General features: G+C 35.2%; 1 protein-coding gene across 1 annotated transcript in view; it reads right to left on the bottom strand.

Moving 5' to 3' along the window:
- LOC133519354 (dynein beta chain, ciliary) overlaps window positions 1–25,793 on the bottom strand; it is a 35,147-nt gene extending 9,354 nt beyond the window's left edge. Inside the window, exons 1-61 of the mRNA XM_061853396.1 lie at window positions 24,914–25,793; window positions 24,367–24,524; window positions 23,768–23,990; window positions 23,294–23,446; window positions 21,249–21,460; window positions 20,654–21,169; window positions 20,468–20,578; window positions 20,245–20,399; window positions 19,778–19,967; window positions 19,442–19,703; window positions 19,046–19,194; window positions 18,746–18,957; window positions 18,380–18,665; window positions 18,010–18,288; window positions 17,777–17,912; window positions 17,511–17,692; window positions 17,273–17,431; window positions 17,017–17,190; window positions 16,764–16,909; window positions 16,518–16,644; window positions 15,478–15,723; window positions 15,175–15,403; window positions 14,834–15,071; window positions 14,481–14,622; window positions 13,982–14,394; window positions 13,636–13,771; window positions 13,425–13,559; window positions 13,016–13,146; window positions 12,603–12,936; window positions 11,810–12,522; window positions 11,397–11,698; window positions 11,167–11,321; window positions 10,914–11,050; window positions 10,365–10,831; window positions 10,057–10,172; window positions 9,755–9,916; window positions 9,471–9,670; window positions 8,765–8,921; window positions 8,467–8,655; window positions 8,119–8,358; window positions 7,780–7,970; window positions 7,507–7,676; window positions 7,170–7,432; window positions 6,810–6,930; window positions 6,523–6,698; window positions 6,279–6,448; window positions 5,964–6,102; window positions 5,697–5,861; window positions 5,426–5,619; window positions 4,975–5,344; window positions 4,714–4,854; window positions 4,458–4,628; window positions 4,148–4,384; window positions 3,934–4,013; window positions 3,575–3,851; window positions 2,945–3,136; window positions 2,618–2,789; window positions 2,347–2,522; window positions 1,728–1,970; window positions 984–1,166; window positions 133–306 (exon numbers count right to left, since the gene is read on the bottom strand). Of these exons, the coding sequence (XP_061709380.1) occupies window positions 133–306; window positions 984–1,166; window positions 1,728–1,970; window positions 2,347–2,522; window positions 2,618–2,789; window positions 2,945–3,136; window positions 3,575–3,851; window positions 3,934–4,013; window positions 4,148–4,384; window positions 4,458–4,628; window positions 4,714–4,854; window positions 4,975–5,344; window positions 5,426–5,619; window positions 5,697–5,861; window positions 5,964–6,102; window positions 6,279–6,448; window positions 6,523–6,698; window positions 6,810–6,930; window positions 7,170–7,432; window positions 7,507–7,676; window positions 7,780–7,970; window positions 8,119–8,358; window positions 8,467–8,655; window positions 8,765–8,921; window positions 9,471–9,670; window positions 9,755–9,916; window positions 10,057–10,172; window positions 10,365–10,831; window positions 10,914–11,050; window positions 11,167–11,321; window positions 11,397–11,698; window positions 11,810–12,522; window positions 12,603–12,936; window positions 13,016–13,146; window positions 13,425–13,559; window positions 13,636–13,771; window positions 13,982–14,394; window positions 14,481–14,622; window positions 14,834–15,071; window positions 15,175–15,403; window positions 15,478–15,723; window positions 16,518–16,644; window positions 16,764–16,909; window positions 17,017–17,190; window positions 17,273–17,431; window positions 17,511–17,692; window positions 17,777–17,912; window positions 18,010–18,288; window positions 18,380–18,665; window positions 18,746–18,957; window positions 19,046–19,194; window positions 19,442–19,703; window positions 19,778–19,967; window positions 20,245–20,399; window positions 20,468–20,578; window positions 20,654–21,169; window positions 21,249–21,460; window positions 23,294–23,446; window positions 23,768–23,990; window positions 24,367–24,524; window positions 24,914–25,220 (12,984 nt within the window). The 5' untranslated portion in view covers window positions 25,221–25,793. The remainder of the gene's footprint in view (window positions 1–132; window positions 307–983; window positions 1,167–1,727; window positions 1,971–2,346; window positions 2,523–2,617; window positions 2,790–2,944; window positions 3,137–3,574; window positions 3,852–3,933; window positions 4,014–4,147; window positions 4,385–4,457; window positions 4,629–4,713; window positions 4,855–4,974; window positions 5,345–5,425; window positions 5,620–5,696; window positions 5,862–5,963; window positions 6,103–6,278; window positions 6,449–6,522; window positions 6,699–6,809; window positions 6,931–7,169; window positions 7,433–7,506; window positions 7,677–7,779; window positions 7,971–8,118; window positions 8,359–8,466; window positions 8,656–8,764; window positions 8,922–9,470; window positions 9,671–9,754; window positions 9,917–10,056; window positions 10,173–10,364; window positions 10,832–10,913; window positions 11,051–11,166; window positions 11,322–11,396; window positions 11,699–11,809; window positions 12,523–12,602; window positions 12,937–13,015; window positions 13,147–13,424; window positions 13,560–13,635; window positions 13,772–13,981; window positions 14,395–14,480; window positions 14,623–14,833; window positions 15,072–15,174; window positions 15,404–15,477; window positions 15,724–16,517; window positions 16,645–16,763; window positions 16,910–17,016; window positions 17,191–17,272; window positions 17,432–17,510; window positions 17,693–17,776; window positions 17,913–18,009; window positions 18,289–18,379; window positions 18,666–18,745; window positions 18,958–19,045; window positions 19,195–19,441; window positions 19,704–19,777; window positions 19,968–20,244; window positions 20,400–20,467; window positions 20,579–20,653; window positions 21,170–21,248; window positions 21,461–23,293; window positions 23,447–23,767; window positions 23,991–24,366; window positions 24,525–24,913) is intronic.
- Window positions 25,794–26,538: the final 745 nt, after the last annotated feature.

Raw genomic sequence — 26,538 nt, 5'->3', positions numbered from 1 at the left:
AAAAAAACAAATGTCTATTCGAACAGGTGACTTACTTAAATTTTTACCTTATTTTAACCTTATTTATTATTTTAACTTGTGATCAGAAATTTTGCTTTCATTTCAATTTATTTCATAGAAATTTTAACTTACAACAAAATCAGTAGCCCACGTTTCCAGCTCCCTCAGCCTAAGCAGCAGATCTACAAACCACGCCGAAAGACCCAGCAGCGAAGGATAAGCCCGATTGGCCCAGATAGCAGGCACCTGGTCCAGGAATAGCGCGTTCTCCAGCTCTTCCATTACTGATGTTATCGTTAGTTCACCCTGAAACAGAAATTTATTTTCAATATTGGCTTCGGTCTAAAGTTCTTTTTCTTGACGGGCACCCTTGACTTTTGTCTTAGGTTGTCGTCGTTAGGTGTGATCGCATGTTTTTATGCGTTTTTATATACCTTCATTATTTTATTTAGTCTTTCAACGGCCTTTTAGCCCAGTTGGTAGTGATCTAGATGCTCTGGGTTCGAATCCCCGTAATACCAATGCTTTGTGTGTATTTTTATTTTTTGCTTGTTATTTTATTTATTTTGTATACTTATGTACAGTCAGCTGCAGAGAGAGGTGATCCCCTCCTTTATAGACTGATTGTATGATCCTAGTATTGGTTATTTTAGTTTGTAATATTGGACTGGTCGTACTCTTCGTTCAAGTAGTTCAACCTCTTACGCTATTGGAACGCCACGATTACCTACGGTTTTCTTTTTTCCACCTTCTCCACTGTCTCTTCCATGTTGAAATCTGCTGGTAGCTTCGTCATTATTTCATCTAGCAGTTAAGGAAACAAATGCTAGATGAAATCATGGAAAAGTAGAGGCAGCTTCAATCGAAATTTATTCCATAAGATGTACAATACCTTTGGGTACTTTTATCCTTGATACAGACGCATTTTTCAACTATACTTAGCTCGTACAATTTGGCCCTTAGTTCAATTTTCCAAACCTTACCTTTAATCCCAAGTCCAGCTCTCTCAGCGACCTCTTCATCTCTCCTGTTAGATAATTCATTCTCTCGCATTCCTGGAATGCTACGATCACATAAGGTGTTCTTTCTTCCACCTTCCCCATTATTTCTGTCATGTTGAATTCTTCTGGTAGCTTCTCCATAATCTCGTCGAGCATTTGTTTTACCTTCAAGAAGAATACTGTATCATGATCATGAGGCCAAATGAAACTTAAAAGCTCAGGTCATATGGAGATAGAATTCGAAGTAATCAAGTCAATATGTGAAATGTCTTGAACGCGAAATTTTGCAAGAAATACTAAAAAGCTTACTGAAGGACACAGACACTCAAAATGCCTATACAAAGTCACCCTTTTAAATTTATTTTGTGTGTTATATGCCTGAGATAGGCCATGATCGTGACAATCTTATTATACATACTTATTGTCTCAAACTCAAAGTACCTAAGTTGTCGATGAACTATGATCCAACATTAACTGTTAGGTAAAAAATTACACGTAATTAAAGTGTATGTTGTAACGAATCAATTTTGTTCTAAAGAAAGTTAATAAAATAACATAATTGGTAAATGAGGCCGAAAGAAACGGTCGTTGATAACCCCACTGAAAGCAGTACTATGTATATATTCAAATACACATGCTACGCTTCAGCGTTCCATGTCTAATGGGTCCTTACGCTTAACGAGTAAAAACGACTTTAGCCATTCGAATTAAAGCACCACATTTTACCTTATCCTCTCTAGTAACTGTAGTAGCACCAGAAGCTTGAGCATCTCTCGGCTGCATCTCAAAAATGGTCCTAAAGAGGTTCTCCGAAGTGGTAGTCAAAAAACCAATTTCAGCGTTTGGATGTAAGCCGTAAAGGTATGGAGATTCGGGCGGCATAGCATCTTCTATGTATTGGTGGTAGCCGGCGTAGTCTGTGTTGGGGGGAGCTGGGAATCCTGGGGCTAGTTGTAGTTCGCCATCGACCTGGTGATATATATCAACGGGATTGTTAAATTGTTTTTATTTGCCATCAGTAAATGGTTATCCTGGGTGTTCCATCAGTAATCAGAAATCATGGAAGATAGGTATAGGATAACTGTTTTAGAAGCTATTATCTCCTCTTTTGTAATAACATTTTTTATAAGTTTTTGATTAAGCGTGTAATGCCATTTTTACTGCAGACTCAAATTCAGATTCAGATTTTTTTTACAAATTGTAATGATTTCAATGAAACTGAGCCGATGCTGACTGAGCTGAGAAATCAATGTAATTTTTCGACTGGACTAACTTCTTCTGCAATGAATTGGATGTACAAGGTCGAAGGTTTAAATATTTATAAGTAAACAAATAATAAACTCACCAGATCAGAATGCATCAGCTCTTCCAAATAAGCATTACATAGTCTGCGATCCCAATCGTCTGTTATATGTCCACCGTACATAATTTCTCCGAAAAGATATCTCAAGTCCTCCCACGGGACTTTGGAATTAGCTTCTAAGTAGTTGTACAAAACGAACACACTGATGGTCAGATCACCTAAGAACAGAAAAAATACATAACATTGAAATATAATATGAAAAATAATCCTGTTATTATACTACCAGCTTAGCTTGATATAAAATTTTACTTACCAACATTGAATGGATAGATTTTGTTCCAACCTTGAGGCCCAAATTTTCTCCTTTCGGCCACAACTGCATGGAAGTAGCACAATGCGAATAAAATTGCTTTGAATTCTGCTTCCTTGCCACACATTTCTAGAGTCTCTTGGTTGAAATTATCTAAAGCCTTGTGTATATTAGCCTGAAATGAGATAAAACCAGTCCAGATGGAAAATAAAAAATAACTAGAAATTTCCGTAGAAATTTGTAAGCCAAATACTAGAAAATATTAGAGAAGAATTTAACCAATTCTCAAAACTCTTATAAACCATAATTACTTTAAAAAAATTGTCTTACCTGCATACCTGTCGGAGGCTCGTTAGTAATTTTAATGCTAGACTCCAATATTCCCTGAGGAATGATGTGGGCTGATGGAGTAGCAGCAGGTTCCGCTGACATAAACAAACGGTAATTCTCGTGACTCCCTGTTGCAAAACTCTCCATTTTCTTCTCAAGACTGGACAGCCATTTCTTCACTAAATGAATATTCTGAAAATCAAGTAAATTTAGAGCATATCACTGGCTCTAATTGTCGCTTAAAAACGCTAATCTTATTTTGAATTCCATTGAAAAACTAGTTACCTAAAGTAAGGCTGCTAAACACGAAGAATTTGGGACATTAACCCGCCTGTTCCTATTTCTATCACACACACGTAATTATATTGTTGCCCCGCCGATGATTCCAGCGGTTAAAGCCACTGTGCGACCGGGACAGGAATTTAATAATGCTCTTGCAAGTTAGAAGACTTAAAAAAAGCGGGCCATGCTTAGCGACTTTACTTTAGTCAAGTTTTAACTAGAAATCAAAACTAAGCTACAGAATTCAGAACTATTAAAAGAGTAGCGTTCATAAGCAACATTTTAGTGTAATAATTCATGTATACGAGCATCATTATTAAATTGATTATTTTTTTGGATTCTTTATACCTGTAGTACAACCCAATGTCCTTTAGCTAATGCTTCATCCATTGCTTGCTCAGCTACGACTTCTTGACCCTGGCCTAAAGACACGTTATGGAAGTTCCCGTTGTCAGCTGTAAATCCCATTACTTTCCCTAATGCTTCCACGTCTTTTAAAGGATTCACTCCAGGTGACAAGATGAAAAATATTGGAGTAGTTGGACTGGTCTCTTCAAATGACTTGCTGAATTCTACTGTTCTATTTTCAACATATTTGGCACCCATTTTTTCTTCAATAAATGCTCTAGAAAAAAATACATAGAATAAATCAATATATATCGTAACAGTAACTAAAACTGTAGCAAGAATACTTTAATAGAACTTACGCCACTGCATATGTCATTCGATCAGGTCTTAAAGCCCTTAACATACAAAGTCTCTGAATTGCTGTTTTATTTTTCCATTCCTTAAACAAAATGGAAATATTAATGAGGAATTGTTTTTCCCTCATTGATAATATTAATATCGTTCTTAGCGGATCATTGCCACCAACGTCGATAACTATTTAATAATTTAGGAAATACCTTTTTTATCACTTACTTGTGGAAACTTCTCCCTCTCAGGACAGTCCATTTCAACAATCTTCTTCCATCTCTTAGGAGACGTCTCTATATCCCGGTCCAGATTTCTGAACTCATCCTTACCAGCTAGAGAACAAATGCCTCCCCAGCTTGTGTGGGATAAGAAATCAACAGGACTGGTCACGTGGGGTTTAATAGGGAAACGAAGGAAGAAATCTAATTCAGCTGGTGATAATTCTTCGCTCATTAGAAGAACCTAAAACATTTTGTATTAATATTTTTCATCGATTAAGGCAAAAAATTATCGAACCTAGAAATTTGTTACATACCTGAAAAGTCATCTGGGATGCAAAAATAAGTTTGTCACATTCGAATAACCCCCTAGAAGTATACTGAAACACTGAATAACTGATGCAGTCAATTAAATTTTTGATTCGTTGGCTGACTTCCTCTGCAGGTTCTGCTTTGGATATTGCTTTTTGGAAAACAACGCTGAAAGCCTGAAATTTCGAAACTTATATTTATTCACTATCGTCAATAGTAATGTACTTTAAATGGAAGAAAATTTAATTCTTTCTTGTATACCTTCAGAGAGAATTGGTATATGGGATTAATAGTATTCAATTCGTTTAAGATGAAGTACAATAGAGATGCCCTGGCAGAGGCTGGCCTGTAGAATTCTCGGGCTTGGTCTATCTGATGTGACGTCACTTTTGCTTCTGCAACCTACAATTTATAAATAAAAATGCATGAATTCAACTTTCCATTATTTTGTTACATCTAGTTTGTTAGATTATAAGAGGACATTAAAGTATACCTTTCTACTACGGTAAAGTATATCTATACCTTTTTCTCAATATCAGCAGCTGTTTTCTTCGTAGTTTCCAAATTTTCTACTAAAGCTGTGTCACCTAGAATATTATCTCCTGCCGAAGACAGCCTTGATAGCAAATCATCCTCCAAACCCTTCAACTGTATCTTAAATTCATTTTGCTGTTTTGTTAATTCTGCTTTCAATTCTTCTAAATCAGGTCTCTCAGCTTTGACTACCTCAGCTAGTAGCTGATCTTCCAAGCCGTCACGAGTTACCGTGAAATTGACTAGAGTTGTTTGAGCTTGCATTTCTGGCTTGTAGTGGGGGTTAGCTAGCTTCGTATGTAAGATCAGTCTAAAGTTAGGACTATACTCTACTTCCTTGTCACCGATTTTGATGGCTCTGAAATATGAATCATTACTTTTACCATGCCATCAACCATGATTGTTTTCATGTTACATGCTTGAAGTATTTATTACTAACCTTCCCTTTTTGATTAGATTCCTTCCTAACAAAGGATCCAAAACTGGATCGACAGTTTCATCAATATTTTCAAGCAAAACAGTTTCTCCTTTAATAATAGCTTTCTCTATAGTATCCAAATACCCCTTGTGCCCTAACCGTATAACCCGTAATTTATCGCCATATTTCTGTTTGATCCATTTTACACCTTGCAGCTGAAATAAATTTATATTATTGAATTAGAATCGTTTATTTTTTAATCACATAATCAACCTTTATAATTAATACTTACTTGTGGATCAATCATAAGCGGCCACCTATCTGAATTTGAAAGTATCGTAGCATTTTCAGTACTCATTCGATCGGAGGGTAATCCTTCATTTTGCCACATCGCTATAGTCGTATCATCAGTCAACATTGTTAACGGATCTAGTCCTTCTGTTATTGGTATAGGTGGCTAAAAAAACCAAATTGTCATTAGTTACTTAGTTATCAATTTGATATTCACTACAACACTACAAGCCGAAACTTTACTTTAATGATTCATGTTAATACTAACCTCCAAAGTCTTCATAAATACAAGCCAGTTTTTATGAAGTAAATCCAACCTGTACTGTTTAGTGAAGCAGCCCACATAAGATATGAACGCGCATACAAGAAGCACATCTCCAGGTAATGTTGTACTCTGCTGCATGAAACTAAAAATATTTTCAAGCTTAATTTAATAACGCCGAAAACTGCTAAAAGGTTGTCTAAAGTACATATAATGATGACATAAAACTGTTTTACTTACTAAATTTCCACATAGCTTTGTTAACTTAGCTAGCGTATATGTGTGTATGAGTAATATTAGTTTCTTAGAATATAAACTTACTTTGAAACCGCTTCTGCCCATCTGACATTCTCACTTGCCAAACCATTAACCAATCTGTTAGCGAGTTGAATAGTTCTATTTGTGGCATCGGCTTCTTGTTGACATTTTAGCTTCTCTGCTGTTGCTTTTTCGAAATCAGCAGTCAATGTTGCTAATTGTTCTTCTAAAGACTACAAAAAAATTGAATTAATGTATCGTTAACTTCTACTGTATCTATTTATAAAATTAAAGTATTCATACTTACGGCAACTTTAGCTTTAATAGCTTTTAACTTCTCAGAAGCTGCAGCCAGTTCAGCGTTAGCAGCTGCCAAAGCTTTCCGTTTAGGTTCAACGTCACAGAACACCTCAAAGAATTTGATTATGTTTATGACCCACGCACAAAGACCTGCTGCGGCAGCTGACTTAGATCTAATAAATTCTGCAAAACAATCACTTGCTGAGTAGTAGTCTCCCTATCTACATTTAGTTATACAAGAGAAAGGAAAGTGGCGTTTTCATATATTGATAATCCAAGTTAGAATAAAAATACCTGGTTCAAATTCTGAATCTTTTAGATACGGCTGGATAGCTTTTATCACATCTGGATGAATATTTTCCTTGTCATAATTCACAAGCGCCTCCAAAAACATATCAACTTTTGCCATTACAACCTGCGATACAAATAAATGTGTTCATTAAAATTAATCAGTACAAACAATAATTGTTAAAGTTTATGGTCTTATTCATAAACGCGCTACAAGACTTAATATGCTATTAAACGTGTATGTGACATTTTGAAATATATATTTATAAGGTGGACTGAAAACATAAATTGATTGATCGAGGCTTGTAAAGTTTAATAAATAAAAGGGTTACCAGTTAGTAAAGTCTTGTGAGATTATATAAATACCTTAGCTGCTTTCCAGCTCCTATCCTTAGGGATTTTTCCACCGGGAGCTAATAGCACCATCACAGCAGCCGTAACATTAGTGACTGCGCCTGGAGGTGAACCAAAAGACTTCAGTTCAGTAAGATTAGCTTTGTTTAATGTGTTTAAAGCTTCTTGTGCAGCTATAAGCGCCGGTTCTGCTTTGATGAGGTCCTCTTCACAATCCTTTTGTTTCTTAGATACTTCTTCTGCAATTACTGCTACTTTTTCTTCCTCCTCGTCAGCTATAATTTAAAACAATGCACATAGATAATCGTTTTTAAAATTTACTATAATTTACTACATTCATGTTTATTACCTAAAGCTTTTTCGCTTTGTACTTTAGCTGTTTCAACGCCAACGCGTTCAATAAGTTTATCAGCCGCTTCATTTTTTTGTTGCAGTTCAATTTCTTGGATAGCTAATTTTGCTTTCAATTCATCGACTTGCGATGCTGTACTGCGTAGTTTTTCTAAACCATTTTCTAATCTAAAAATATTTCAACATTTTCGTTATTAATAAAATAAATAAAGTAGATTTATAGCTTCTCGAGATAGTTCTTAAATAATTATGATTAATTTTAATTACCTACCTAGTTATCTTAGCTCGCAGTTCATCAGTTTTATTATAAACCAATTTTGAATACAAACTGATTTGCTCAAGATAACTTTTTGGAGTTGTATAATTGTACCTTCTTTCATTCGCTAAATACGCTTTTGAAATAGTATTCACCGATGTATGGACATATGCCATGAACCTAGAAATTGAATCCCGTAGGGCGACCTGCAATATATACATTAAATTCAATAAAAATTGTTTAAAATTACTAAGGTTTAAAATGTTTAAATCAAGGGATACATCACTTGCTACTCTATTACATTGGGCAACTGCTATGCAAGCTGTACCGTTATTATAAATAAAAAAATCTTACCGGTAAAACACTCAGTTCCTCCAAAAACCGCATAGACACAGAAACAAGAGCTTCTTGTGGCCATTCATGAAACCAATTTATTGAAGTGCAATTGATTAGAGCAGGAAATTTTCGAGATCGCACTCTCAAAGTAGAACCCACTGGCGAGAAGCACAATACAACTTTCAATTGTTTGCGAACTCTGTCTATAAAGAATTTCCAGCAAACTTCTCTTGTGTCTGGAAGACCTGCTCCTTTCACCTATGCAAATAATAAATTGTCATCTTTTGAAAAATAAATCAAAATATAATATTATATTGTTTTCTTTATTTAAGCTAAAGATGTATAAATACTAGTTTGAAAGATTACCTCATTTCTAACACCGGCAAGAATATTTTCAACTTCATCATCCGGAAACAAGTCTGCAACTTCACCAGACGCCAACATGTCATTGATAAGAACTAAGAATTGCTCATTGGCTACCTGAGCATCGGTCATCAAGAACATTATACCTACATTCTTAAGTCCAGTTTTGATGTATAGATTTGATAGTTCTTTCTAAAAAACACAATACAATTTACCACCTAGCATTTCGTCATGGTTGATATTTTAAATTTTTGATTTAGTTGATGTTTTCAAATAAAGATGATTCCAAAATTGGTGATACCTTAAGATCTGTGACCCCATAACCTTTCTTTAGTTGAATTTGAATAACTTCCAAACTTGATATAAAGGCAGCTAAGCGTGAAAGTGATTGTTTTCCAGAACCTCCTACGCCTACTAGCAAAGCACTTCCTCTTGGACTTTCTAGGATACGGTTAATTCTGAAAGGAAAAAAAGTAGAAACGAAAGTTGATGAAGTTTGTTTAAAGTTGATTTTCCAGAACCTACCATTGTTGAAAAAGACTGGTTAAATTTTACAACTTTAAGTACGTTTCGGTGTGCTATGTACTAACACTAATATGGATTGTATTATCCGAAATAAAAATATTGAATTGAATTGAAGTGAAACCTACAATTGTAAACAAAACGTAGTTCTTATTTAATAAATGATAAGTAACCTGAACGTAAACTTGTGCTACATATGTATATACTACGTCGACAGAGACCAAAAGGCGGATAACTTCTAGTGACTTGCCTAATTACACAAAAAAACTACTAGAACAATATAAACTAATTTTACACTAGACAAATTCAAATCCGCAACGTAGATTTGGTCAGGTTGTACATTATCTTTTTCTTATCACTCGTTGCCATGGTTACAGTATCCTGGGTCACTCTTCAAACCCCGGTTTTATGGAATTTGAATTAACCAAACATGCATTTTTGTGGTAGTTAGGAGTCCTTATCATCATACTCCATTATTTTGTTACCTGCAAATATGCATCATAGCATCTTCAAACAGAACTAAGTTCATTGCAGCTATAAGATCATTGTAGCTCGCCATTGCTTCCGTCAGTAATTTATTCAACTTCTCCCAGCTACCGACTGACATATACTTAGGCTCACCAATGCCACCAGCAAAGTGACAGAAAATGTTAGGTCTCTCGAATACCACACCTTCATCTATTTCCTGTAAAGACAAATGATCTTCAAAGTATTCTTATTCAAATTATCCCAAATCTCTCTGTTAAGAAATACACAAATATCTAAATACCTCAAAGTTTTTCTTGCAAATATCAACTTGCATCTTCAGAAAAGCATCAATATCTTTTTCTTCGGTAAGCTTATCGCCGTAGACACGGTGGGTTTCGTGCATCCATAAACGAATTAAATCTGATGCATTTTCAAGACATTCATTAGAACTAAATAGGAGACCCTGAAAATGTTACGTTATATTTTAAGTTTCACATTTTATCAGTACTGAATTAAACTGTTTTCATTAAGGCGTAACGTTTTTGTTCTTTTATGAACATTTAATTTGTAACAAATAACGTAATTCCTTAATGCTCATCTCACCTGGAAAATGTTAGATAAGTCCCTCAAATTAAAAATATAATGAAATTTTATTGCAGTGGGTAGAAATACTTGCGAGACTTTATTGTGTAGCGCTATAGAAGCTGTGACAACATTGGCTGAAACAAAAATATATTATCGACATAAAAATAGAAATAATTCAACTATATAAGTTCCACTCTTCATAAGTTTTCTTAACAATTATTACCATTTCAATATATAGTGAATAATCAACGAAACAACGACTTACTATACCATTACAATTTTTAACATCTGAGCTTATTTGTATTTAAATATATTAATCAACTTACATGACAACTTGCCAATCGACGGACTGATTCGCAACTCAGGATTGGTAACATGCTGACTCAAAATAGAATGGTAAATATTGTTCAGCGCTTCTGTATTCGGAAAACTGATCGCAAAAACGCAGAAATGCCTTTGCAATCTAGGGTTGATGGTAAAACTGCCTGATGTTGGATTCATGCAGGACACGTATTGGGTATTATGGATGTCTTTCAGGGAAAGTTTTGTTCGGTCATACCAATGGTTGTAGTCTAAATGTTGTCTTATGATAGTGTGAGGTTGTACTGTTCCATAATTGTCTACTTCAGGCATATTCATGTCATCTATGAAGTAAACTAGTGTTTTGCTGCCTGGCGGACCGTAGTTGCGGCCTGCTTTTTTTTCTAAAGGTTTTTCTAGAACCTTTTGCAGCATCTCAGAAGAGGTGTAAAAATTAAATGGTACTGACTGGACAGCGTAGTTTTCTGACAGTCTGAAAAAGTTAAATAGTTGATAGGTAATAACAAATTTTATATAAGGAAAAAAATATGATGTTAGATATACGAGTAAGGTACCCTTGTAATTTCTCGTTGACCAATACTGTTTTGCCGCAACCAGCGCCACCGACCAACATAACTGGATGTTTATTCTTCATTAGTAAGTCCAGGAAGTACCTTATTCTAACGGTTTCCGCTGTTGGCACTAATACAGCCTGAAATAAAACGAACTTAGAACTGCAATCCTACTCACATAAAGTTACATATACATTTGGTACAGAATTTCTTTATCAGGTTTACTGGTTCCCATTATTCTTGTGTAATTTCTTACCTGTAGTGGTATATCGGAATCTAATTCAAACTTGGGAACTTTTTCTGTCCATAATGTAAACTGTTTAGTTTCAGTGTCAATATAGTAATCAAACACTGTGCCGCCAGCGGGAAACTTAACATTTTTAAATTCGTTCACCCACCACTTGGTAAATTCTGTAAAAAAAATAAGCGTGAAAGTAGAGTATTTTTTTACACCGGAGGACAGAACTGATTCAAAAATATACTTACCGACTCTATAATCAATAGCAGTATCTTGGAACATAGCTGATCCAAAAGCCCAAACGCAAGCAAACACAAAATACATGTCATGCAACTCTTTTGGACAATCGGCAGGAGTATTTTCGGGTACCAGTAAACAGTTTAGTAGATGACACAGCATTTGAATATGAGCCATTTCGGCTACGGGAGTTATCTTCTTGAATCTGTTTCTTATCGTCTCCAAACATGGCGGAATGTACTTATCAAAAAGCATGACTAGATTGGATTTTTCAGCTGGTATTTTTCGAGTTTCTATCCAACTTGTAACGTATCTGAAAAACATTGTTGCATTAGAATAAAGTGACTATAGCTTGATTCATACATCATGATTGACACAAGCTATAGTCTTTTTGTGGAATGAAAAAAAATGGTATGGATCTTACGGATTCCATCCTAAATCTTGTGGATTAATGTACAGAATACCAGCTCTAGAGACAGTAGCTGGAGTTGCTGTACGAAGATTCGAAATCTCAAACATCAATCTCATTGTAGGAGTAAGTGCTATTCGTTCATTACTAGCAAGCGTCAAAATTTTATTATCGTCCATGACTGTATTGAGTGACTCAATCCACATAGGATCTATATCACCATCTAGAACAATCCATTTAGGATTTTCACCCACAATATTAGCTTGATCTCTCATTATTACAGAGAATAATCCATCTTTCCATTCTCTAGTTGCTGGATTAATTATGCCAAATAGTTCGTCGTTAGTCACTGCCTTTGGATTCAGATCGTTGAATATAGGTTTCTTTTTAAGATTTTGGTAGGTTTTGAATAACGATTTCCACACTTGAGTTTTTCCTGTACCAGCATTGCCTACAATAAATACAGAGTGGCGAACTTCTAACAACTCTTCAAGTTGAACTACTTTTAAGATGAAATTGTCTTCTGGTTGAAGCGAAAGGTCCATAGCAGCTTGCTTGACTGTCCTTTCAAATTCCAAGTCACGTTTTCTCGGTACTTCAAGTGCAGGGAATAAATCGCCTATGAGCCCCATGAATACAGGCATATCATCTGTTACAATTTTTGGTATGTTGAAATCACGAAGTGCTCTCATCAATACTTCTTCTTCTGGTCTTCCAGGATCGCCTCTCTATAAAATATCTATTACTGTCAGTTACTTTGTTTCATGTATGTATTAATAATTTTAAATAAAATTAACATCAGAATTACCTTTAAAGATCCAGCTACTACTAACACGGATTTAATTGCTCTCAAGCCCCAATCGTAATGATCTTGTTTCGAAAGCAGTTCTTTACATAATGTGTACAATGTTATAAATTTCCGCGCTAAAACTCTGGCATCTTGAAACCCTTCTGCTACCAACATAATTTCACAGATCAATTCAAAATCAGGAACCACCATGGCACAAGGTCTAAAGAGGGCTTTCAAATTTTCAGGCAGTTCGGTTCTACCGGCGTAACCAGGATTCATGGTTATGAAGATGCCAACGGATGGAACTAAGCTTATTATTTCACCCATAAAGTTGAATTTCTCTTTTTTATCCCTGTAATAAATCATAATAATAATAAATAGAATTAATCGGCCGGTTCAGTTTTTTTTTTTACTATACATTATGAATTTACCTAATAGCGTCTTGAACAGATTTCACTTGCACTGCCACTACAGATAATACTTCAACAGATATCCTATTGAATTCATCAAAGCAACCCCAAGCTCCTGTTTGTGCCAATCCTTTGTAAATATTTCCGCAAGACTAAAACAAAACCGTGTCTTTAATTATTTGTTCGTTTTATAAAACGCGAAGTTAGAAATTGAATTTAAACAAGCAAGGATTTCGATTCAAATAATCGTTAACATCCATTTATTAATTATCTAATTATTGTTACCAAGCCACTCATGTAGAAACTATTACATATACGGCGTTTCGGTTGACATGTTTTAAGAAGTTGAATTAATTAAACTTTTCAGTAAGATGGACGTTTAAGAATGTTTGTTATGCTTATAATTAGTATAGCTATAGGGTCTATGTACCTGATAATCCATTTGTTCTGAGCAGTTAAATACATAGACCATGATACCCAAAGCCCTTCCCAAGTCCTTAGTGGTTTCTGTTTTCCCAGTACCCGCTGGTCCTGCAGGACCTCCTCCCATTATCAAATGTAATGACTACAAATGAAAAAAAAAACAGGTAATTCGGATTCAATTATTTTTATTTCAGCGAAATAAGTATTGAAATTGGTACCTGGGTTAGAGTAATATAGCATCGGTCAGTCAATGGTGTGATCACAAGTCTAGGAGTGTTACCCAAATACTCATAGCTGTATCTGAATTGTGCATCACAGATGTTTGCAAAACAGTCAAATTCTTTCTCGTCCCATCTGAAACAAAATATATGAAAAAATGAGTTTGAATTAAATCTAAAGATGAAGTTTATGATTATTTGTATTAAATTAACGATGGTAATGATGTCAATGAAGATATACATAGCAATTCAAAAGAATTAAAGCAAAGATGGCGTGAAAATGGATATGAACCTGAAATGAATGATCGTGATGATGTTGATGACGATGTTCTACTATTTTTTAGACCTGTGGCGTAGTTGTGACTGCCACTGAAACGCTGATCCAGCTTCAACTTTCCCTTGAATCATCTTACTAACTACGTCTCTTGAATGTACATCTATAGTGCAAATGGTCATAATTTTCTGACGATCCTGCTTCGTGAGTTCTCCAATCAAAAGTGTAATCAAAGTACTGAGCTGAGCAACTTGTTTCTTGAAGTAGTCTTTCAGTGCGTTGTCGTAGCCTTCCTCTAGTCTAGCAAATGCCATATTAACTTCAGTAGTCCACCAGATTTGAGAGCCGCATAATGAGACTTGAGCCATGAAATCAAACAACCATTGTTCTCTTGGTTTCTCTTCGTAAGATACCATCCCTTCGCCGAAGTAATTTCGTATGGAGGATCTCATGATATCTTGCAGTCTATTGAGCCAAACTTCAACCTATAAATTGAATAAGTGAATCAATAATTGTCCAATGAGATCCGAGAAAAACTCACATAGATCTTATGTTTAATTCTTGTTCTTACAGCTCCAGTACAATCACAGCTTCCATGAAAAGGGACATATTCTCCATCTTTCGCTATCATTCCAGCAGCTATTTTTCCAGGTTTGTCAGCTGCTTCGATAAATTTCAATTTTGCTATTGAATCAAAAAGTTTTGTCAAATGCCTGAGAACAATTTAATTTTGTACGGTTTTAGTTTAGGGAGAACACATTTTGTATCTTAATCTACTCGTACAGTCAGCGTCAAATACTTTGTAGCAACCAAAGTAGCCAAATAGTTCGGCACACCATATATTAAGTATGGTGTACCGAACTATTTGGCCACTTTGACTGCTACTAAGTATTTGACGCTGACTGTATATGCAAGATATCTTACCTTATTACCAAATCTGCTTGGTTTCCATTGGATAAGATATCCAACAAATCTGCCGATGAAACAAAATAGAACCTTGGGAATGCCAGTCTTTTTGTTTCCAAATACTCAGCTAGAGCTTTTTCACAGATAATTAGATCGCTTTGAAGGCCGTCGAGTTTTGCAACTAAGCCTTCTTTGTTTGTACCTTTCACAACATTTGGAGTTTTGGACATGTCCGTTGATAAAATCTGGAAAATAACTTTACTTTTAATTAACAGCATCATTCTTTTTTTTTTTCATTAACATTCGCTCTCGGACTTTATTTGGGGCTGGCGCCTTATTTTTTTGTAAAATATATTTACTCGCCTTAAATTCGGAATCGATTCTGTCAAACCTCGCAGAATCATCTGGTAACTGTTTCCTAATATCTTCTGAGCTCATAAAAATACTCTCCAGATGTGTCCATGTGCGTTGTACTTCAAACCAAACTGTGATCACTTGGTCAGCAATGGAAAGTTTTTGTTGCCAGCTTGACACTTCTTCTAAGAAATGAGCTATGAATTTTGAAGTGATAAGATTTTGTAGTTGAACCTAAAATTAAAGTTATTATAAAGCATTTGTTATGTGTAAAACCAACATATTTATTTATTTTATTTTCTTATTACCTGATTTTCTTCTAATGTTTCAATCAGCTCTTCACTTGCTCTCAAAAGTATGCAGCCAGTTCTCTTATGAACTTCTTGTTCAAATTCCATCCCGCTCCACGTCGTATTTAAGTCTTTAAGTGTTTTCTCCATTGACATCTCTTTAACTGCTTTATCTACAATATTCTTCACTTCTTCCTCGCATTCGTGTAAGTTGAGTGCTAATAAGTCCGCCAGCGTCGTATTGGCATCCATAACTATCCTTACCTAGATGATTCAAGATATTTTAATAATTTTCCTGTTACATACATAAAATACACATACACAGTCTAACACCAAACCAGGAACAGTGAATAGGGAAAATAGACAAATTACAATCCTACGTCGACACACTAAAATGACAGCACAAGGACCTGATCTAATAATAATGGAACAAAAACACAAGAACGACACCACAAATGAGAGCATAAACATTACCATATAAATTGTAGATTCACATGTATAAGCATAGCTGTGAACGGTTTAGACTTAATTGTTTGTGCTACAAAATTTGTAAAATATATAGTGAAGGAAAACAAGGACATGCTAAGTGGTATGATTTTGATTTTGAAAGTAAGTATGGCATGCCGAAAGTTTGTTTGCCCCTCGTGCCGTTGAAGTACTTACAGTGACTTCAGGTGGCAATGCAGCTAAGCTCTGTGGATCATAAACATATTTACATTTGCGAGCATTCTGTACATTCCTTTAACACATTTTGGTATAAACATTCCCTTCAGGCAAAGTAATGCGTCAATATCAATTACGAAATAATTCAGTGACAATTTCGTCATAACAGAAGCAAAAATTGTGCTAGTACAACATCGATCCATGCAAAATGCATTAAATATACATGAAAAGTACATTACATAATATTCACACCCATAACATTAGACTGAGATTCGTGTGCGTTCCATTGGCTATGGAGCTAGATGAGATTATTTACATTGACATTATGTACATACATTAGAAGAACAGAATTTGAGTCTGTAATAATTTCTTACTTCTTTAAATACTTTACTTACCTTGGTACTTCTCATTAGTTGGTCCCAATGTCTTTCTCTTATCGCTGGATTTTGCAACTCACCAACTGCTCTCAAAGATGTTAGCATATTTTTTACGGTAGCTTCCAAATTTATATAGGTGTCCCAACTAAAATTACCTTACATCATAAGAACTTTAAGAACTAACATACATATTATATCTGTTTCTGCCAATGAATAATGCTGACTTATATTTTACTTAAAAATATTTAATTGACAAATACTAACCTTCTCATTTCCTTATCCAGTAACCTAATTTCTTTTGCAAACTTTTTACATTCAATGTCCATATTTTCAACATCGATTTTACGCCATGGCGTAGTTTTCCAATCATCGATGCTGGTTCTTACTATGAACACGTAATCCCAAAGTTGCTATTAAAAGAAAATGATACAAGTGTAACAGAATTTAAAAAAATTACAATTAAACTTTATCCTAACCACATTATAAACAAATTATAAAATACCCTATATTTATTTACCTTGAGCATCCTCAACTCCTTTCTGCACTGCTTCAAAAATTTAAATTCTGGAACATTAACCTCAAATAATGAACCCGATTCTTGTATACCCTTCATGTCTTCTTCCAGGTTCAACAACTCATAATCTACTTTCGACATCACTGCATACGGATCTTCACATTCGTATTTGAAAAACTGAAATCATTTTATGTTTAATTTTACTAAACGAAAGACGTTTTATTATATGATATTTTCTAGTGAAAAACTGTTAACCTACATCGTATCGCTTAAAAACTTCTCTGTAATAAGTCACATGGCTGTCAAAGGCTGCGATTTTCTTCCTTATCCCTGTTACTTCAGCTGCTTGCAACGGAGCTACTTGCTGTTTCACAGTTAAAGCCAATTTCTTTGTCGCTTGCCATTGCTCTGGTAATTCCTTTAAAACAGAATATATTGTGTTCAGTTGATCATTAGTCTTACTCCTTAGATAAATTGTAAAATAAGTCATATCTTACCTGTAGTAGTACATTTACTTCTTCAGGAATATCCATATCGTAAAATTTGAGCAGTTCTATGGTTTCTGTTAAAGGTTGAAACATATCATCAGTAGTCACTGCACGCTCTTTCACATTCATTAAATACCCCATCACTGTCACTAGAGCGTCATAATTTCCTTCTGGTACGGGCTGAAGTAAGCCTGCCAATTTTCATAATGATTAATAATCTGATACACTTGATAATATTGTATATAATAAGTATTTTACGATTCGTCTAATATTACCTTCGTCTGCTTCACGTATGAAATTTCCAAGATCGCTTAAACTTGAAGTGACGTTATTCACCAAATGTTCTTTATACATATTACCCCATTTCCTAACTGTGTTAAGCAAAGCTTGACGGAATGGTCTTACATCAACCTACAACAGAATATATTTATAACGCATACATAGATAAAACAACTGAACCATTAAAAGGCAACATTTCTCTTGAATTTATTGGTAATAAACTGTTTACCTGAAACCAGCAGTTAAATACTTTATAAGGTTCAATATCTTCAATATCCATAAAAAGATTTTCGTAATGATCGATTTGTTCCCTAAAAGCTTCCATTTTAGGTGGACATGGTTTTGGGGGAACCACGTCTTTATCCTCAGAGCCGATTTTATCAATCTCTTCAGGAGCAAGAATTCTTCCATAAGTAAGGAAGATTTCCATAACTGCATCTCTTTCTTCTAGCCATAAGAATGAGTAGTTTTCGAAAGTTTTGCAAAATTCATTTGCATCTTCTATGACCTAAAAATATTATACATTTTTTTTACTGTTTATGAAATTTGGTACATACAAACTGTTAATACTTTAATAAGTAGATAAAATAAAAAAATACCTTTTCTATACCATTTAAAATATCATCCTTCATTTCTACTATATCAGAATTACGAGTAATTTGAGCTGCATAAGATTCCTCTTTCTGAGGATAAATTCTTTCTATCAAAGTAGCCATTTTTAATATGTCATCAATAAGACCCATTATCAAAGCTGTAAAGCTTTTTTTCTCATTTGGATCTAAACTAGGATTGAAAACCATGTCTGGTTCAAGCAACTCCAGCTGAGCTTGAAACAGTGGCGCTAGTTTGTTTTTAGGTTCCATGTGTTCAGATATGTAGCAAATACTGAAATAATTTTATAAATATAAAATTTTATTAAATCACCAAACTTATTGGAAAGATATTGTCTCAATTTAATTACCTACCTTGTGGCGATTGTCTTAAACAATGACTCCTCGAATAAATTATCAATAAATTCTACATAGTTAAGCCATATCTGACTATCTTGATTGTCCTGCATGTTAAACAGTTCCATATTTTCTTTCAACAATTCCCTAATTCGTTCTGCTGTTGAAGTTATATCACTATATCGTTTAGTAGTTTTCTCTTGACGATCATCTAAATTTAGCAGAGTGTCCTATGAAATAAGAAAATACATCTATATTTGTACTGTTGGTAGCTTTTAATCGACCAAAGGTGCATTCATATCGTACACCTTAACTTACCTTTTTACCTTCTTTTCTTTCAAATAATGGTTGAGATGACCAAGTGCTCATAACAGATTTTATTTCCACTAAATTATCTTGTATTTTAGACATTCTTTGATACAAACTGCCAACTAGTGTATGCAACTCTTGTAAATAATTCCATAAATCTACAATCAAAGTTTGTAAATCAATTTTGTAAAAAAATAGAGCATGGCTAAGCTAAGACGGATAGCCCTCTTATCACTTATTGGATGTCTCTGAATGTACGATCCAATGAGAACTATACTTTCCACTAATAGGTATATACCTATTTATATCATATTATTACTAACATATGTTGTAAACAAACATATGGATACTTGGTGTCTGAAATAAATATTTTCATTTTCATTAAGCCCCTAATTTTTTTTTTACCTTGAGATTTCCAATTTAGTTCATTTTGTGCCATATCTATTCTTAAATCGATTGCCTTTATTTCACTTTCAACCAAATCGAACTCTACTTTCTGACTGTTTTTTCGAATCTGATTATACCAATCTATTGTGATCCCTAGATTAATGCGATACTGTCTGTAAGTTTCTTGTTTTTCAAATAACTCTAAACTTTCTTTTGGAAGTAACTCTCCAGTGTCCGGGTTGTTCCGTAAATGATGTACTTCTTTTAAAATGTCCAGAATCTACAAAAACATACATTTATTAGTAAAATATTTTTGTTTGCACAGATTTATTTGCATTGATATTGTAATCTTACCATAGGACTGAAATTCAAAACTAGATCGGATCCATGCCGCGCCAATATCATATTCTTCGTTTTCGTTTCAATAATTTTTGGTACACTTACTGTCCAATCATTAAAGTATTTCTTCTTGAATTCGTTAATTTCTTCAATAAGTTTCTCATACCTTTCAAAAAGCTTTAAGGCATCTTCCGTATCCTTTATCCTACGTGCGAGAAAATTTACTTGAATATCGCTAAAGTGAATAACTACCTTGTATGTATTATGTGTGTATTATTGCAAAAAATACTATTAAGTGCGAAAATAGAAAAAGGGCCAACGGAGTTATTAAGTACTATTGCTACTTTTACCTAGTGTTTTGTGAAAATCGAATCTACAATAAATAGTAAAGTAAAGACGTCTCACAAGAAATAAATGAATGAAACAGAAGAATTAAAGCCAGATAATCAGCTTTCGCAATTTGCCCCACCCCGATGACTTACGGGTGCGGCAAACTGCGAAAGCAGGCTATAGGCTTCGTGATCCTTGCTGCTAACGTCGTCATGTACAGGAGGCCCCCTGCCACTGGGGGGAGGTACGCATCCACCTCCATATGCCCGTATTTTTGCAGGCGATGGCTTTGCTCTTTAAAGAGATCCTAGAAACAGAAAATACAGTCGAAGTAGCCAATCTCATTTACTTTCCTAAAATTCACTGAATACTTACTTCGCAAATGTCTATCTCTTTCTCGAGCATAACTAGTATTTCACAATATTTTGCGGTAAATTCATTTTTTATTAATGGTCGATCCAGAATTGATCCTATAATGTCGATTAACTGAAAAATGTAATCAACGTTTAAATAGATCATCGATTATTTATAAGCTATGTACTTTAATTTCTATATAAACACCTTGAAAACTGCCTCTAGATTAGAACAGCTATCAAAAGACTCGACTAATACTGTAGAAAGTTTTAGATCCAAATCTACAATATTATCTTGAAATTCTTTAAAATCATCATCAAATTTATTATCATCAGGATCCAAGACGTCATAAGATTTAGAGGCAAACCCGTGAAAATATGAATCAAATTCAGCTGATATTTCTCTAATCTGTCCACTAAGGACCCTTCCTTTCATGCCACCAATTTCTATTTTCTCTAGCTTCTGAAATTCCATAACGGTTTTGAAAAACCACTGTATAGTATTTAGTCGGTTTAAGAATCGGTTCATTCTTTCGAAGACCGCGTTTGGGTGAAAGGTCCATGGTACAACATTTCTGTCTACAAAATATTTGGATAGATTATCCTTGAAATATTCGAACGTGCTTCGAAATTTCTTCAGTATGTTTATTGTAACTTGTATACGTTGTGTTGCTTCATCAATGTCGCTGTGGAATAACGTGCTTGGGTCTAAGCATTTTTTTGCCTGAAACATAATAATTTTCTATAAATTATTTGCACTTTAATCACTGTATATTATTTATCGAAACAAATGAATGTTTTACCTGATATATAAGCAAATTACAAATCTGTTTCAAAAGCACCATAAGTTTCGACGAACTGCAGTAGTACTTAGAGTCTCTCCATATCATGCAGATGACGTGGAACAGTGGTCGGAACAGAGGTTGACATTCTGTGAAATCTGTGTCTTCTAAACCTTGAAAATGCTTCACTAATGTTCTTAAATATAAATCTATTTCCTGAGCTTCGGCCAATGCTAAAACAAAAATGAATGAGCACTGTTCATTCAAGATGCAGGCTGCGAAGAGATGGTTCTAGATAGATTTTATATTGCTTTCCGTCGGAATTTGGTAGAGGTGGTTCTAGATAGATTTTATATTGCTTTCCGTCGGAATTTGGATGAGATGGTTCTAGATAGATTTTATGTTGCTTTCCGTCGGAATTTGGAAGAGATGGTTCTAGATAGATTTTATATTGCTTTCCGTCGGAATTTGGAAGAGATGGTTCTAGATAGATTTTATATTGCTTTCCGTCGGAATTTGGAAGAGATGGTTCTAGATAGATTTTATATTGCTTTCCGTCGGAATTTACAAGTGAAGAAGCAAGTAAATTTACTATAATTATGTAGATACCAAGAAAGTGAATGATGGCTCATAAACGCTTTTCCATACTACGCACTCCATGCACGTAGTTACCATTTTCCTCTCTGGTATTTTACTTTATAGTAATATTTTAACACAATTTGATTTACTTAAACCATAGCTATGCCATTTTGCCCGGTTTTTTTTTCGATTTTTTTTATTATTATAACAGTTAAGAAAGAGCTTTTAAGAATTTGAATAGAAATTGACTTTCGCTTCGAACTATTATAATAATATAGAAATAGAAAAAGGGAAACGAAGGGAACTATGATTAAATATACCTACATAAAATGGTGTTAACATATTTTCACGTCAGCAGCTCAAACAAGGGTAATTTACTGCTTAAAAACAGAGAGCAAAATAGCATTTTGCTCACTGAGTGAGACGAAATAACATTCAAGTGACCTTTATATTCGAATGTCATTTCAACGTGCGGGGCCTAATACAAGTTCGAAGTATTTGGATTCTATTGTCTTTGTCCCTTTCACGTCATTAGCAAAAAGAAAGAGACAAAAAAGTGCATACGTAATTCAACGGTATATTGAAGGTTTATAATAGACCCCCGAAATAAGTTAGACCGCATCGTTCCAAAACAGCCTACGAGTCTTCATTCGTAATAATTAATTAAATAAAAGTTTAAATTTAATAAAAACACCATATCTTATTACGTATTTGATTATACAATCAAAACAATGAACTTATACAAATTTACGCAATTGTTACGCAGTAAATAATTTTACTTAACTACTTTTACCGATCTCTAATATAGTTGACAAATAGTAGTATCCGCAATTCGGACCGTATATTACAAAGTTTTTAATACAAAAAAAAATGTCGATAGAACTGTCAATTGATGTTCGTTAATTCATTATTTTCGTATTATTTTATTGAAATTTGTTTCGTTTTGTCTTATTGCGGTAATTAAAGTTAATTGTTAGAATACCTTCAGACAACATGAGCGAAATAGTGATGAAGACGGATTAAATTTTTTTCAGGTTGTAGTTTTTGATGGCTGACTGACGTGAAAAATTGTGTGTACTACACGAGATCAAAGTTATTTACATCTCGTGCGCTTTTGAGTCCCTACTCGCTCCCTACTACGCTCAAGATTCTTCTTTCGCTTGCACGGGACTCAAAATAAGCACTCGAAGAAATATCAAACTTTGCTCTCTTGTTGTACAAATAACTATTTCCATAACGTTAATATTCAAGGAAAAATTGAGGTCAATGTTTGTATGAAGATGCGGTCACGCACTCTTAAGACGATTTCACTAACACCTTATAAAATAAAGACCGCCACCGCGTCTGTCTGTGTGTAGGTATGTATGTTCGCGATAAACTCAAAAACCCCTGAACTGATTTTTAGGCGCTTTTCACCCATCTATAGAGGGATTCTTGGGTAAGGTTCAAGTGTATAATTTCTTAACCTACTTAACTACTACACTTACCAGAAACTATGTTCTTGAACAATCTACTGAAGCACGGATAGTAAGCTGAAGTTGTCTTCTCAAGTATAACCGCCATGCAACGAACTCTATCGCCTCTCAGTTGATCGTAAATGTAGTTTAGATTGCTCAATCTTGACTTCCAAAATGCTAACTCTGCATGAAAAAAAATTTTTTTAAACGGTTTTAATTTACCCGATCTGCTTTTATTTCTCGTCATGATGGATACATTATGACATTACGAGAACGTGCTGAACATTCCATAACTTTGTGGGACTCAAAACATATCAAAACCCTTAGTTAACCGAGCAAAGGGGTACAATTTTAGGCTTGATTGGAAAAGTGATTATTGTCTAGATTGCCAGTAGATGTACATATTTTTGTATGCAGTTTTGCTCGCGTAGATTTCCTCCACCAAAGAGCAATGACTTATTAGGGTCTCGGATACATTACCTAATTCAAACCATCCAAACTCACCAACTGTCGGCACAGGATTCTGCCCATTATCAAACGCCTGCGACGAATCCTCCATCATCACATCATTAATCTGCTGTGCCCACTTTATGACCACTCCTTCTATAGCGCTCTTCAGATACAGGTCTACTTCCTCGCCGCGAAGCACTCCTTTTTCCGCTTCGTACACTAATTCTACACCCACGGGCATGGGGAGGACGGTTTGTCCGTTGACTTTCCCTTTGACCTAGTTTGCGCCATTAAAAAGGGATATTTAATCGTCAGAAATTATAGTATTTCATGATTGTCGGAAGGAAAAATTAGGGAAGGAATATATTTGGTATGTATATGAAAGAAAGAATTGTTATTTCATCTTATCAAACCAGCTAAAAAGCAGCATGCTTACTAAGTTTAAGTATATATTACTCGTTTTCACATTATTGTATAATCATAACATTAATCCTTAATCGTCAGTATTCGACGAACTTTCCGTCCGCTAAAATAGTACAATAATTAGTTTTTACGTTTTTCTATAATGAAGAACTTCCCGTACCTATTATTTTTGCTACAATAAGGTCAACATTTCCGAGCATAAACGAGAAAAAGTTTCACAACATTTTTACCTCATAAACTGTACTTTTGAGGCTATGTATTTGCTTGAGGATGTCCTGCGAGACCACCAGCGGCCAGCCCTCATGGTTGAGTGGATTGGACAGAAGAGGCACGAACACTTCATCTACTAGGGAGGCTAGTTCGTCGATGAGTCTTGGAGCTAGGTCTCCTAGAAATTGTTAGAGTTTGCAGTATTATTTAGACATGTAACCATTGAAATTCCTATATTTTGTAAAAGTTAGGTCACAGAATGAGCTTTCTAGAGACATAACTCAAAAACATCATAAACACCTTTATTACAACGGAACTTTTTTGTTGAAAGTAAGTCTGCGATTCGCATTTATCAATCAATTTTAGATAGGTGGTTTTATGCGTAGCAATCAGATTGCACACATATTTCTGAGTAATTCGCTCAAGTGACAGGTACAAGGATCTTGTGAGGTATCCACTCATTTTCTTTGTCAGAATCTTTGTTATGTCTTATAATTCCATTGCTTTTAAGGCTTGTAGGTACTCTACTGACTGCACTAACATTATAACTCACCAATAAAAACTTACCAAAAATGATCATCTCCGAGCAATTCTCCTTCGGCACCACATCTGGCCTCTTCTTAACATAATACACCGCCTTATTCTTCAGATAACAAGGAAAAGATACCACCGGTACTAACTGAGCAGCATGAGTTAAAACAACCACTAGAAGAACTGGGAAAGGCTTGTCCACGAAGTCTTTTAAGGTAGACCTGTGTTCTTCCACGCTTAAAACGCGCATCCATTTTTCTGGTTTAAGTTTTAAGGATTTAACGGCATAAGATCCTATGAAATCAAAGCGAGGATCCTGATTAGACGAAGATCCTTGGTCCATGGTTGGGTTGGATCAGGTCATAGCTGGTTGGTGGTCGGGTAGCGATTGAAAAGGCAGAGGCAACGAAGCGGGTCACGCGAGGCAAACGGGGCTTTATGGAGGGATGTCTTTTGTAATGAGTCGACTTTGGATACGTTAAGGTAAAAATAGTTGGAGGGTTGACACAAAAAGTTATGTTGGAAATGTTTGTAAAAGTGGAATAAAAATGATTTGTTGAATGTACTGTTAATGTTACCACTAAAATGTATCTATTTACCTATTTATGTAGGTATTACCTACTTACAGTGAATGCTTTTAGCTATATGTACCTACTTAGCTTAAAGCAACTGTATGCATTTATTGTGGATGGTAGCAATATCTACTTACGCATAAAGTATTCGTGAAACAAAAAGTGAGTCCGGTCGCATTTTTATCACCTGTCACCAAACCTGTCACTTTCTAACAAGTATGTAAGTGCGAAAGTGACAGGCACAGTAACAGGTGATAAAAAACATTGGAACCATGCTGCCAACGCTGGTCGCCCAACGCTACAAGCTAAAGTGGGCGTACGATTCGCAGTCATCGTCGCGATAACGACAACGGCCATGATACGCCTGCTAGCGAATCACAAACGTGAAAGACGTCCCGTGTGCAATCCTGGCTACAATTTGTATGTATTTCCTTAGAACTGTTTCTGCAAACGCTACGTCTTGGCAGTAAGTGAGCAGTGCTAGGCGCCGGCCGCGCCGCCCCGCCCTCCCAGATGACACTGGCGACGTCGCAAATAAGGTCACCCGCCGACACAAGGCAGAAGCCGCGGCGGATTGCCTTCCATACATGTAGGTACTTAAGTGAAAGCTGTGAGAAGTTTGTGCTGGGAATGATGATGTACTAAAGTGAATTACCCGTACCTGCAGCCAGTGGCGGGGCAAGATGGGCAAAGTACATTTAGCGAGGCCCTCTGGTGGCGCAAGAAATAACGAGTCATTTTTTACGTTGCTTCCCAGTTATATGTATTTGATGCGCGAGGCCCCTCGGACCGCGAGGCCGTAGGCGGTGGCCCACGTCGCCCACGCCTAACGCCGCCTCTGCCTGCAGCAATCGTTGAAATAAATAAAAATAAAAAACGTTTTTTAGATAAATAAAATAATATTATAGGATATTAATCGGAATTTTTATCGCACGGTAAAACGTTAGCGAGCTATGAAATCGACATTATCAATAAAATTTAAATTAATTATTAGATCCAGGCATCTGGCAGCTATGTCCATCCGATCAGTGGAGGTATCTCCTTCTATTTAATCCAATCAAGTTAATCACATGTTGTTTAGTTCCCGCC

The sequence above is a fragment of the Cydia pomonella genome, chromosome 6 (assembly GCF_033807575.1).
Source record: "Cydia pomonella isolate Wapato2018A chromosome 6, ilCydPomo1, whole genome shotgun sequence".
NCBI classification, from domain to species: Eukaryota; Metazoa; Arthropoda; class Insecta; order Lepidoptera; family Tortricidae; genus Cydia; species Cydia pomonella.
This window is presented reverse-complemented; position numbering and strand designations above follow the sequence as displayed.